Source organism: Myotis lucifugus, unplaced genomic scaffold (genome assembly GCF_000147115.1).
Source record: "Myotis lucifugus unplaced genomic scaffold, Myoluc2.0 scaffold_470, whole genome shotgun sequence".
Classification (NCBI taxonomy): domain Eukaryota; kingdom Metazoa; phylum Chordata; class Mammalia; order Chiroptera; family Vespertilionidae; genus Myotis; species Myotis lucifugus.
Genome location: NW_005871518.1, coordinates 479,123 through 491,605, shown reverse-complemented (window position 1 = coordinate 491,605; position 12,483 = coordinate 479,123). Strand labels below are relative to the sequence as shown.

The window sequence follows — 12,483 nt, the reverse complement described above, 5'->3', positions numbered from 1 at the left end:
GAGCCCTCCCATCCCCCACACACCCAGGGAGGAGAGGTCCCCTGGGGAGTGGAGACTCCCCCGGGGGAGGGGGCGCATACCTTGCTGCATCAGGGACCCCATTCCGAACCAGAAGCTGTTCAGCAGAGTGAAGTTGTTTTCCACCACCTCGGAGCCAGGGTTGCAGGGGTGAGCATCGTACCACTCGTAAGGGCTGAACCTGCAGGGAGGACAGGGCAGCAGTGAGGCTGAGCTGCAGGGCGACGGGAGGGAGGGGTGTCCGCGTCACACTGTTCTGCTGGGGAGGCCGGGATGGGAACTCAGGGCCGTTTTGTTTTGTTCTTTATGGTTAGTGGCTTTTGCTGGTTATAAAAGTAATTCAGTAGCATCTCTTAAAATTAAAAGTGCACAGGCCCTTCAACCTAGCAATTCTGCGACTCATTATCCATCCTAGAAAAAACACGACCACACAAGCGTAAAGAGAAGCACACGGAGGTGTTTATCAAAGCACTGCTTATAATAGCAAAAAACGGGAAACAACGGAAATGTCCTTCAATAGAGGAGCGATGAAATCAACTGTGCCCCACCGTGCTCTGAAACATCATGCGGCTGATGGGGGGAACGCGATACTTCTAGATGTACCGACAGGAAAGATCTTCAACACATGTTTGGTTAAAAAAGAGTGATAAAAATAAGAACAATAGGATCGCATTTATGTAAATAGATTCCCCAAGACACAGCTATCTACCTCTTTATGTACATTTGTATTTCAATGCATATAAAACATCTGGAGGGATCCAATTCTGAAAAGTATCAGTGTTTTCCTCTGGCGAGGGAAGTCAGAGTGGCAGAGGAATTTTAGGGAAGCCTTTTGCTCTATATGTATTATATGAATTTTTATTTTTTTAATCTTCATCCGAGGACATGCTTAGAGAGAGGATGGGAGGGATGGAAAAGGAAGGGGGAGAGAGAGAGAGAAACATTGATAGGCTGCCTTCCATAGGTGCCCCGACTGGTGATCAAACCTGGAACCTGGTCTTATGCCCTGCCTGGGTGTCAAACCAGCAACCTTTTGGTGTACAGGACAGAGCTCAACCAACTGAGCCACTCCGGTCAGGCGTAGAATATAAATTTTTAAAGATGAGAATGGGCTTTTGAATGATTTGTAATATTATTTATTCATTTATCATTATTTATTACTATTTTTGTTACTTATTTATAGTTTTTAATTATTCATATATTACTTAAAAACTTAAAGCAAAAACAAAAGTAAAGTACATTCTTCATAAAGTATCCAAACAGCATAGAATACAGTGAGAAGGTAAAAGTACTCTAGGATCCCCCCCCCCCCCACCCCAGAGAGAATAATGCGCTATCAAAATTTTCAGATTTTTTTCTCTGAAGATACAAATGCATGTATGACAGGGAGACATGGTGACTTTAAGGCCCCCACTGCCTTCTAAGGAGGAGAAGTCCTGGCAGGTGGGGCACCGTCTTTGTGTGTGGCCCAAGTTCCCTCGGAGGAAATGAAGGGTGGGGGAGGCTAGAGCATCTGAGAGACAGAGAGACCCTGGGGAAGTCCCCAAAGGGCTGGAATGGCTGGTGTGGCCAGAAGCAGAATATCCTGGTGGCAGGAAAAGGCCTTATTCAATGCTTACACCCTGGTGCTAGGCAGGCATGAGCCAGGCCAGGCCATTTGCAAGGCAGACAGCCCTGCGCTGAGCCACATGCCGCGGAGAGGATCTGGGAACTGGCCGCTTCACAGGCCCCAGCTCTGGGCGGCTGTGTCCAGCTCTCCAGCAGCCAGCATGCAGCGGCCCAAAGGACGCAGGCCACGCGGAGAAGTGGGCCGAGGGCCACGTGCCCCATACAGATGTGCGGTGCTTGACCCTGACAGTGTTGTAAAAAATCGAATGAGTGGCTACATATAAAAGCCAAGAGGTGTCACATTAAAGTCTGAATCTCTCTAAGAATCATGAACCCGGCAGCGCCGGCACAGCACCCCGCCGAGTACAGTTGTGGGAGCTGAGTAGTGGCTGCTCCTTCGCCAGGCGTGTATCTCTGTTTAGCTTCCATCCCCATCGCTCCCGATTCCCTCCACTCGGCCTGCTTCACTTTCTCACGCTTCCTTCCTGCTCCCTCCGGCACCTCCATTGGCCACCCCTGATTTAAACTCGGAAAGGTCATGATGTGAAGCCGAACTGTGAGAAAAAGCTTTGTGACTTTGGGCAATGGCTTCACCCCTCTGAGCCTCTGTTTCTACTTCTGTAAAGTGGGGATAATTATACCCACCTCACAGGACCGTTGTGACGATTGCGACAAGTTGGGTTATGTGACTTGTGCTGTGTGAGTGCTACACAGTGTGACAATTGTACCACGGTGCTGCCCGTGGCTCCGTGGCCAAGACCCTCGCTCCTCCCTTCTCACCTCATGTGTCCCGTGTCATCATTCCAGCAGTTCCGGAAATCCCGTCTCTCCCCAAAAGTCTCCCCAGCCTAACCTTGGGAAGGGGGATCCTACTGTCCTGGCCAGGAGAGATGTGGTGGGAAGCAGGCTTGGCTGCCAGCCGCTGATGAAAGGCCAGGAATGGGAGGGGGAGGGGGAGGGGCCGCACATCACAAGGGCAGAAGTGATGCTGGAAAACCTGAGCTGTTTTCCAGGGCATGGCGGGCTGAGAGGCCCCGGGAGCTGCTAAAATGATGGCGAGAGCTGCAGAGTGGCTCCTGGCCTTCAAAGGCTTGTTAGACCATTAGAGACAAGGGCGGGCTGCGGGCTGGGCTGAGCAAAGGGCTTGGAGGCAGGACAATCTCATCCCGCCATCTTTCCCTTTGGTCTCTCTCGGTGTGGGAGGAGGGAGCGAAGGGAGTGGGGTGGGGGAAAGGTTTTCAAAGAAGTCCCAGGAGAAAAAAAGGCTGAAACACCAAGTCCTTGGATCTCAAATTGCCTCTCCAGAGAAGTCTCTCTTCGTGCCTTGTTAGGGTTTAGAGAAAAAATAAGCAGGGCAGAGGCTGGGCTGGGGTCTGGAGGGAGGGGCCAGAGGGCCCAGCTGTGAAGGGGAGGGGGAGCTGGGGCCCAGGCAGAGGACGGATGTCCAGATGGCCAGAGATGTGGGTCACAGATAAAACACTTGGGGACCTGAGTTCACTTATTGCTAGGATGACCTTGGCGAGTATGAGCCTTTGTGAGCCTCAGATGTCTCCTCTTCCTCAGAGAAGTAACTAATTTAATGGCTGTAAAGGACAGAGCACAGTGCTTGGCAAACATTAGTGATGGCGAACCTATGACACGCGTGTCAGAGGTGACATGCGAACTCATTTTTTTGGTTGATTTTTCTTTGTTAAATGGCATTTAAATATATAAAATAAATATAAAAATATTAAGTCTTTGTTTTACTATGGTTGCAAATATCAAAAAATTTCTGTATGTGACACGGCACCAGAGTTAAGTTAGGGTTTTTCAAAACGCTGACACGCCGAGCTCAAAAGGTTTGCCATCACTGCACTAGATGCTCGGTAAACACGGAGCTCAACGCGTCCCTTGTTATCTCCTTCTACCATCGACCACAAGGATGTCCTAGCATCTTCCATTTGAACAACCAAATGTGCAAGGTGTTGCTAGTGTGTCTTACAGACAGGTGGGCATGCATGTTTCTGCATGAGTGCATGTGTGTGCATCTGTGTGGTCCTGTTTCTCCTGCTGTTGTGGGTTAAATGGACACAGTCCTATTTTTCAAGTGTCAAGCTGCCTGCAGGGCCACCCAATACACCTGGGTCTGCAGGACTGGGTGCCTGGCCCAGATGATTCAGCTCTGAGCAGTGAGTTCGCCTCTCTAAGCCTGCTCATAGGGCCTGGGGTGCAAGAGCTGCTTCTCAGAGTCATATACACAGAGTAGGGTAAGGACGGGGGATTCAAGCTTGGGGGCCATGGCATATTCCCTGAGGGTCATAAAGGGATCTGAGCTTCAGAGGAGGAGAGAGGAGCATGCATAGCAGCGGATGAGTGGAGACGTGCCTGGCTCCCTAAACCTCCAACCTCAGGCCAGAGCTCTGGCCATGGCATTGCCCTTACCTGGCGATGACAAAGAGGACACAGCTGACACCCAGGTAGGCGAGCAGCACATACATCCAGATGTCAGGGGACAGGGGGTTGAGGAAGGAGAAGACACTGGGGTTGGTGCCGTTAGGCTTGCGATAGAGGATGCTGACACCGAGCGTCATGAAGGGCTTGGAGAAGTCAATGGCCTTCTCGCGCACATGGGTGATGGTCAGGGGGGCCACGGCCAGGTCCGCCTTCTGCAATGAGAGAGAGACAGACAGACTATGAGCAACGCCTCTGACTGACAGTGGACAGAACACTCCTTGGAGTGGAGTCAGTTACCTGAGTCCTGGATTGCTTAACCACTCTTTAGTGTCAATGTTTGTGAACCCTTCTGCTGGGCCAGGCCATTCTCAGGGTGCTGGGGAGACAATGATAAACTTAACCCTGTTCTCTGAGAGCTCATGACCTTGAGGAAAAGGACAGCGGCAGAAATGTGCAGAGAATGGAGCCCTATTAAAGCTATATCCATGTGCTCTAGTCTAAAAACGGTGCTTTGTCAAATAAATACAGTTCATAACCTAAAAACATTTAAAGATCACTCATGTTCTTTACTTGTGACTTTCAAACATCATGAAGAGGACACGAAATCCACAACAACCCTTATCTAAATGTTTTCCTCTCCTATCCACATTTTTTCTTTTGGTTAATTCTCACCCAAGGATATTTTATCCACTGATTTTTAGGGAGGGAGGAAGGGAGGGAGGGTTGAAGCGGGAGAGAGAGGGAAACATTGATGTGAAAGAGACACATTGATTGGTTCCCTCTGGCACTTGCCCTGACTGGGGCCGGGGATTGAACTTGCAATGCAGGTACATGCCTTAGATGGGGAATTAAACCCACGGCCCTTCGGTGTGCGGACTGATGCTCCAACCACTGAGCACCACTGGCCAAGGTTCCTATCCACTTCTTGACTGCTTCACAACACTCTAGATATTCTATATATCCTAAAAGTCCCCAAAACCAGGTAGGCAAAAACAAGACCTTCTTTGGAGGGAGAAGGTAGGGAACAAAATAAACAGGCAAATCCAGAGCCCCCTTTAATTAGGGAGGGGAGGGATGAGAGCAGAGAAAGAAAGGAGGGGGGTAGGGGAGGCTAGAAATGCTCAGATATTGATAAATCTTAGCCCATCACAATTTTATTGAAGGAAATAATTAAAGTTCTATTTTTTGGGTCTGAGCTTTTCCTAATTAAAAGTCTATAATCCTTTATTCCGTTCTGTCCAGCCTTACCCTACTGCTCTATTTCTAAACGAGGTCCCATTTAATTGCTTCCTATTGACCACATCTATGCTTTGCACACACTGTGCCTTGTTGAGAATGCCCGCTCCTGTGGCCTTTTACCACTTTCCATATTCCTTTGCACATGTGCCCTCTTCCAAGAAGCCCTCCCTGATAGCCTCCAATTCTAAACTCCCACGAATTTTGCTCTGTCCTGTGGTAAGATCCTAGCCTACTCAGTTTGAACAGCAGGATGTGTGGCCATGTGACTTTTTGTCTTATCTGCTTATTTACCTGTGAGTTTCTAAGCACAGTTGGGACTGTAGCTGATACACTTTTTCCATTTCTCAATTTTTAATCCCCATCTCAGCCTCTGTACTATTTGTTAATTAATAATGTTTCCCTCTGAGGGGTTACTCCTTAGGTCCCTGTGGATATTTACACATTAGAATGTGAACCAACTTATCACTTTCCTTCCTCTGATGGGGCAGGACAGAAAGGGAGGCTGGGGTCCTAAAGACCAGCACTAAAGACCCTTTGCTAAGCTGACAGGAGGCTACCTCTGAGACTCCATCCCAAGGCAATGCCCCTAGGCAGCTATCCACTGGCTTGGTCCAGCTCCATCTATCTATCCACCCCTCCATCCATCCATCCATTATTTATAAGATCCACCAAGCATTGGGGAATACAGGCAGTGAGGGAAGTGGACACTAATCAAATTGTTTACTAAATGGCAGCTGTTAACACTATCTCTGACTTCACTAATCCTAGAATAGAAACCAGGAACCAAGTTGAAATCAGACTTCAAAGAGGGGAGGACTGATATGGGTGGAATCCCAGCTTCTAAATGGCTTTGCAAATGTCCTAGACTGGGGACGGTGGGAAACACACCATGATGTTGCTTATCCCAGTGTTTCTCCTTCTAACAGCACCCCCACACCCAACTATTGACACTTGGAGCACAAGGATTCAATGAACCTCAGAACCTGGGAAAGCTAGGGAGGAGGAGCCTATTACAAAGGATTGTTTACACGGGACATTCTTTTGTACATTTCTGAGTGTGTGAGTTGGAACTTGCTTAGCTCTTAAGGCAGAGATAAGAAGAAACAGGCACCCCAGTTCCCTGGAGCCCTCTCAGTTCAGGAACACAACAAAAGAGAGAACTATCTGGGATGGTGCAGAGGGACTGATATGTATTTGCTCAAGACCTACTGTGCACCAGCCTGGCATGCAGAGGGGAGCAAGAGACCCAGCTCCTGCTCTCATGGAGCTTCTGGTAGAGGGAGACCCTTTTGGAGGATGAGGGTTGGACTCTGAGTAGGGTGGGAACGGGGCCTGGCACCCTAGAGAGTCCCTTTCAATCTTGAAGTTCTAGGATCCTCTATAATGTTGGCATAACAGGGTTGAAGTGGGCTTTTGATTCTCAAAGTTGGCCTCCCCGAGACTTTTCCCTTCAAAACACAATGCTTTTGGGGAGGTTCTGTTATGAACCCAAAGTCATCATCATTGTTCAGAATGCATCTGGAACTGGTCTCTGGGACTGGCCTCTGGGGCTTGGAGTGGATTCTTGGGAAGAACTTCAAGGTCAATGGAGGCAAATCTTCCTTTGGCTTTTGGCGGCAAGTTGAATGAGAGCATTAGTTACTGAGGGCATCAAGGTGTTTGCAGCCAGGGCTTGTTCCACCTACTAGAAATTTTTCAGGATTGACAAGGAAGCCAATTATAGGGCCACAGGTCCTCTTTCTTCCTCAAGAACCAATCAGAATGTCCCCACCAGCCTTTCTCCTTTCTGCTATAATGGGGTTAAGGAGCGGGGACATCTTTGGTATTCTTTGCCTACAGCAGCAAGACAACTGGTCAACGTGACCTTCTTCATGGGGAATTCTAATGTGTGTTCTCCTTTGGGCTTCAAGAAGGCCGGTGTTCTCCACTTCAATTTTGTTTAAGGCGAGAAACACTACATTTCACCATTTGTGCTTTTCCCCTGAAAAAGGCATTATTTTGTTCAAGTTCTCCTGAAAGAGCAGAGCAGATGTCAAGCCTTTGCCGTTTCAGTTCATTACGCAGAATGAAAGGCCCAATCTTGGCAGGTTCCTCCCACTCATGCAAGTTTTCTTTGAGGATGATTCATAAAAACATAGGATGTCAGAGCTGGACAGGAGAACTTCGAGAATATCTACTCCAACCCCAAATTTTTTATGGAGGGGAAACTAAGGCTCAAAGAAGGTCCAAGGTCTTTGCTTTCATATTTATAGTAATCACATCCTTGAATAACCTTCAAACCTCTGACTTTTCAACACATTCATTGATCCTAAGGGTGATATGTTGACCCCTCCTGCCCGTGTCTCTCTCACTTGACCATGTTCCTCTCTCAGAACACTTTCTCTGGCTTAATAGTTGCATCTCTCCACATGTTCATGGATTATTATCTGTTTCCTCCACTAGAGTGTCAGAGCCGGAGGCTCAGGAGGGGGATCCTGCTGTGTATTCACAGCACCTGGCATGAGACCTAACTTAATAAATTTATTGAATAAATGAATAACTTGATCAATGGGAACACCCGAGGTTTAGGAGCTTACTGCATGGTCTGCCACATGGCAGTTTTTGGGGGTGGGGACACTGAATCACAGGTGGTGTCTGCTGATGACCCACCAGCCAGTCACCACACTTACCAATCAGCACTGTAGCCACTGACAACTTCGGAACAGCCCATATATATCTAAAGAGATGGGTACAGGTGCTAGAAAATTCCTAAGTGTTGACCGAGGGGTCATTGCCTGTGCTTCACACACAGACCTCCTGGATGCCTGATGGTGAGAAATGAAGCCTGTGTCTTTCCCAGGCCTTGGAGAATGGCTGACTCCTGAGTCCTGGCAGGAGGTCAGCATGTTCCATTGATTCAGTTACTCCCGCATCTCTAGTCACCGTCCAGGTCTGGCATGGCATGGGTGCTTGGAACAGACCTTCCAGCTGTGACTAACCTCACACAGGTACAAGCTGACAGCATCTCACCTCCTGCCACCTGGGCCCTTCTTGCCCCCATGACTTCCCAGGGACACTGCTGTAGGGTCCCGATTGGCTCCCATGCCTCCATGCCAAGCCCAGAAATGCATGGGAGTCAGGAGTCAGTTAATAAGCCTGTTCCCCTCACTCCAAGAGATGGTCCTGAGACACATTTTGTAAGGCTTTTCTGGGGCGCAGACTTGTGGATCTAGCCATTAGTTGTACTCAGTGGCAATGGCTCAGTAATGTGTCCTCGTATTGGCTTCCCCTCCCTCCTGCTCCACTTTCCTGCCCGTCACTCTCTGCCCGCATCACACCCCGTTACTAAGCAGTGGCATCTGAGCCTATGCCCCAAGCTCTGCCCTCCAGGAGCCCAGGCTGAGACTTTGCTCCCGGAAGTTTTGTGGAATGAATGAAGGGACAGATGAGCCTCAGGAGTGTAAGCGTGGTCCGGGTGCTCCCTCTGACCTCAGTTTCCCTCCAATACCTCCTTCACCCTGAAGCTCTATTGCTACCTTGCACCTTGTCTTTTCTTGAACTTGGTTGTCTGAACCTTCACCCCTGCCAGGCTCTTTTCAGGCCTTTCCCAGGCTGGTCTCTGCTTGCTGAGTTCCTAGCAGCTGACAGTTCTGTGGTGAACCTCAATGCGGCCAAGTCCTTCCTGAATTTCTCACCTGCTTACTGGTCATCCTCAGGCAGATCCTGAGCTTCTCCAGAGCTCTGATCAATCTGGCTGCCAATAAGAGTCCACCTTTGCAGTCCATCCATATTCCCTACCCTCAAATGCCCTGTCGCGTTCAGGATTCTGACCTGCCCCAGGTGAGCTCCCAGCATGCCTTGCTTCAAAGTGCATTGCCCCAGCCTGAAGGAGGTGGCTTGGCAGAGCCTTTCCTGGCCACACAAACAGAGGTTTGAGAACCCTTCCGACACCAATGCATGCAGGCCAGGACTTGGATCCGGTTCCCGGTTGAAGGTAGAAGACATAATAATGGGTGTCGTGGCCTGACACCAGTGATGATGATGATGATGAGAGAGAGAGAGAGAGAGAGAGAGAGAGAGAGAGAGAGAGAAGGGGTGATGGATGGGGTGATCATATTTGTTGCTCCCATAGTTGGAGGTGACTTGGGGGAAGGTGAGTGTGTTGGGGGGGGGCACTCTGCAGGTGCCCCATCTTCCTCCACAACCCTGGCTCCTGGGAGGCCATGTGGCATGGGACAGAGGTGAGCAGGGTGTCAGGGAAGGACTTCTTAAGTCCTGCTGGTCAGAGGCTCCACCCAGGGCCTCCGAATGGGCCTCTGGGGCAGATCCTTGCAAAGTTAGCATTCATCATTTTTACGTCTACGATCAGATCCCTAATAAGAAAGTAATAATATTGCCGAGCCTTTACCACGTTTTCTATGAGCTAGTGAGAAGACTAATTATCTGACGACACTAATAAATGGTTATGGTGATATTAAAATTGGCACCAAGCTAGGATTAATGGACTCATCAGTTGTAGGGACTCTGGTTTAACAAGGTCACCTGCATGTCCCATTAGAGCCTATGGCCTCTATGGAGACGGGGCTGCCCGGGGGCCATGGATGAGGCCTCCTTCTTTCTCCAGCCAAGGGTCAACTTGGGAAGGTCTGGCTGCTGCGGGATTTTCTGACCCACCCTCTTGCAAACAGCTCTTCAGAGCTCTCTGACTGCTGGAGATTGTGGTGATAAGACCGGCCTCCGCCTTGCTCGCTTCCTCACGTGGCTTCCCCTCCACGTGATCTCTCTTCCTCCCCTACCCAGCTCCCCTCTGCAAACAACAGGCTTAGAACCACTGGAAGCCTCCCACTCCACAGCCCTGCTCACAAGTGTTCGGGGCTCCATAATGGAGATGCCTCTGGGCCCTGCTGACTAATTTCCATAATAATTACAGTTATTAAATGGTGACAACACCACACCCTTCCGTTTAGATTGAATTCCACAACCTGGGAGCTGCTTCCCTGGCAGTTGTCTCTGAGGAGCAGCACAACCAGCTGGGAAGAATGCAGGGCAGGTAAGGTTACTCTCAGTGAGTTAGGTCATGAGCTCAGGGAGATCATGGGACTTCCTGAAGCCCCCTCCCCAGCCTCAGTAAAAAAAAATAATAATAATAAGAGCAAGTACTGACACGGTGCCAACTATGTGTGACTTAGTCCTCACAGCAGCCTTACGGGGTGAGGTTCTATTATTATCACTCCCATTTTACAGAGGAGGAAAACTGAGGCACAGAGAGGTTAAGGAACTTGTCCAGAAACACACAGCTAATAAGTGGCAGAGTGGGAATCAAGCCCAGTGGAGTTCATGTTCTCTACCATTAGCCTTTCCCATCAGCCTTCCCTGGGGGTTACTTCCTGGGGTCCAGGAAACGGTCACGCTTTGCTGGAGCCTTCTTGCTCTGAGCTCCAGCCCCCCCCATCCCCCGCCCCGCTCCAACCCCCAAGGTCCCCATGTAGCAGCCCCTCCAACAGGGGCAGGAAGACTAATGAGGCCCTGCTGCTGCCTGCCCCGCCCTGAGAGGCAAAGTGGGAATAATCCCTTTGGCTGGTACTTTTCACGTTGCAAAGGCCAACTGCACGAGCCTCCCTCTGCCCTGGCTCTCTGCAGAGGTCAGAGCACAGGGCTTCGGAAGTGGAGGGCCTCCAAAGACAGGTTACTGTGGGGCCTTCACCTCCCTCTGCCTCAGCTTCCCGGTCTGTACCAGGGGTGGTGGCAACCGTCCCTACCTCACTGCCATGTCAGGATAAAGGAGAGAAGGAACACGAGGGGTTTAGTACAGATCAGGTTCTTGCCTTCCTTAGCAGGCCTTTGATCGAGAACGCTTCTGGAGAGTGGAGGGCCCTGAGCTGGGAGGCAGGTAATGTATGGGCCAGGTGAGCCTGTATAAGTGGTGCCTCATTTATTGCCGCAACAACTGTAGGAGCTATGGTAGTTGCTGATTACTCCCTTTTAGAAGTGAAGAAATTGAGGCTCAGTGATGTTGATGAACTTACCTGGTTGCTCATCTATCAACTGGTAAAGCCAGGACTTGAACCTTGGACCAGCGGTCCACAGCCTGGGCTCCTAACCATGGTGATGTGTGTGCTGAGGGCTGGCTGTGGGCAGGCCCTGCACCTAGTACTTCATGCCCCGTATCAACAATTCTATGAGGAGGGAGGATTACACCCATTGACAGAGAAGGAAGCCATGGAGAAGTCCAGTGACATTCCTGTTTACATAGCCAACGAATGAGGAAACGGGATTTGAACCCAGGGCCTCCTGACTCCCCCGACTGTGGTGCCCCTTAACTGGATTTTCTTCATTTCCCCACAGTGTCCCACAAACCCAGTGTCCTCCCACCACCTGCTCACTCCTCTCTCAAAAGTTCCGTCTGTTGCTGCTGCTCCTTGTTCCCCTGGGTCCTCTCCCATCTCAGACCGAGTATGAATCTGCCTCCTTGGTACCTCCCAGCTGAGCCTTGCTCATCCCTTCATCCCAGTCCTTGGCTCCCTGGACCACCCGTCTGCCCACTGGACCCAAAGTCACTCAGGACAGCGAAGGATCTGTCTCGGCATCCCAGGGTTTGGGGAGGTGCTCTGCATGCCAGCTCACCCACATGGCTGGGACATCCTTTGGTAGCTCTTAAAGGAACAGAAGGCAGCTCATCAAACTCTGGTGGGAATGGCTCTGAGTGGGATGGGCCGGTGTGTGTGTGCTTACATGGAGGGGAGTATCTGGGAGTTGGGAGCAGGAACAAGGCAGGCCAGAGGGAGCTCCTCACTCCTCCCTCCCCACAGCCTGTGACTCCATCTCTCCTGCCCCCAGGGCCCTCGTCTGCCAGATGCCCCACCCTGATGTGTCAACAGGACTTGGCCAAGCCTTCCAGGGGGCCCTCAGCCCCACTTACATGGTCAATGAGCTCCTTGATCATGCCGTTCCACTGGCCCTTGTCGTCCTGCGCCCCGTACTTGCCGTCCTCCACCAGCCGGATCTCATAGGAGAAGCCCAGGATGTGGGCCAGTTCCTTGAGCAGGTCGATGCAGTAGCCCTCGAACCGGTCATTCCCAAACAGGGTCCTGTCAGACTTCCGGAACATGACAAAGGGCTCCTCCTGCAGGGCAGACGGGAGAGGAGCTGAGGAAGGCTGAGTGGGTTGGGGGAGGCCGGCTGCTGGGGCTGGAGAGCTTGGGCTGA

The 12,483-nt window shown here is 50.5% G+C and overlaps 1 protein-coding gene across 1 annotated transcript in view; it reads right to left on the bottom strand.

The window, feature by feature from the left end:
- Positions 1-12,483, bottom strand: part of GRIK3 (glutamate ionotropic receptor kainate type subunit 3) — a 62,459-nt gene that overhangs the window by 16,985 nt on the left and 32,991 nt on the right. The window contains exons 9-11 of the mRNA XM_023744519.1: positions 12,197-12,400; positions 4,048-4,271; positions 81-199 (exon numbers count right to left, since the gene is read on the bottom strand). Coding sequence (XP_023600287.1) covers positions 81-199; positions 4,048-4,271; positions 12,197-12,400 — 547 coding nt within the window. The remainder of the gene's footprint in view (positions 1-80; positions 200-4,047; positions 4,272-12,196; positions 12,401-12,483) is intronic.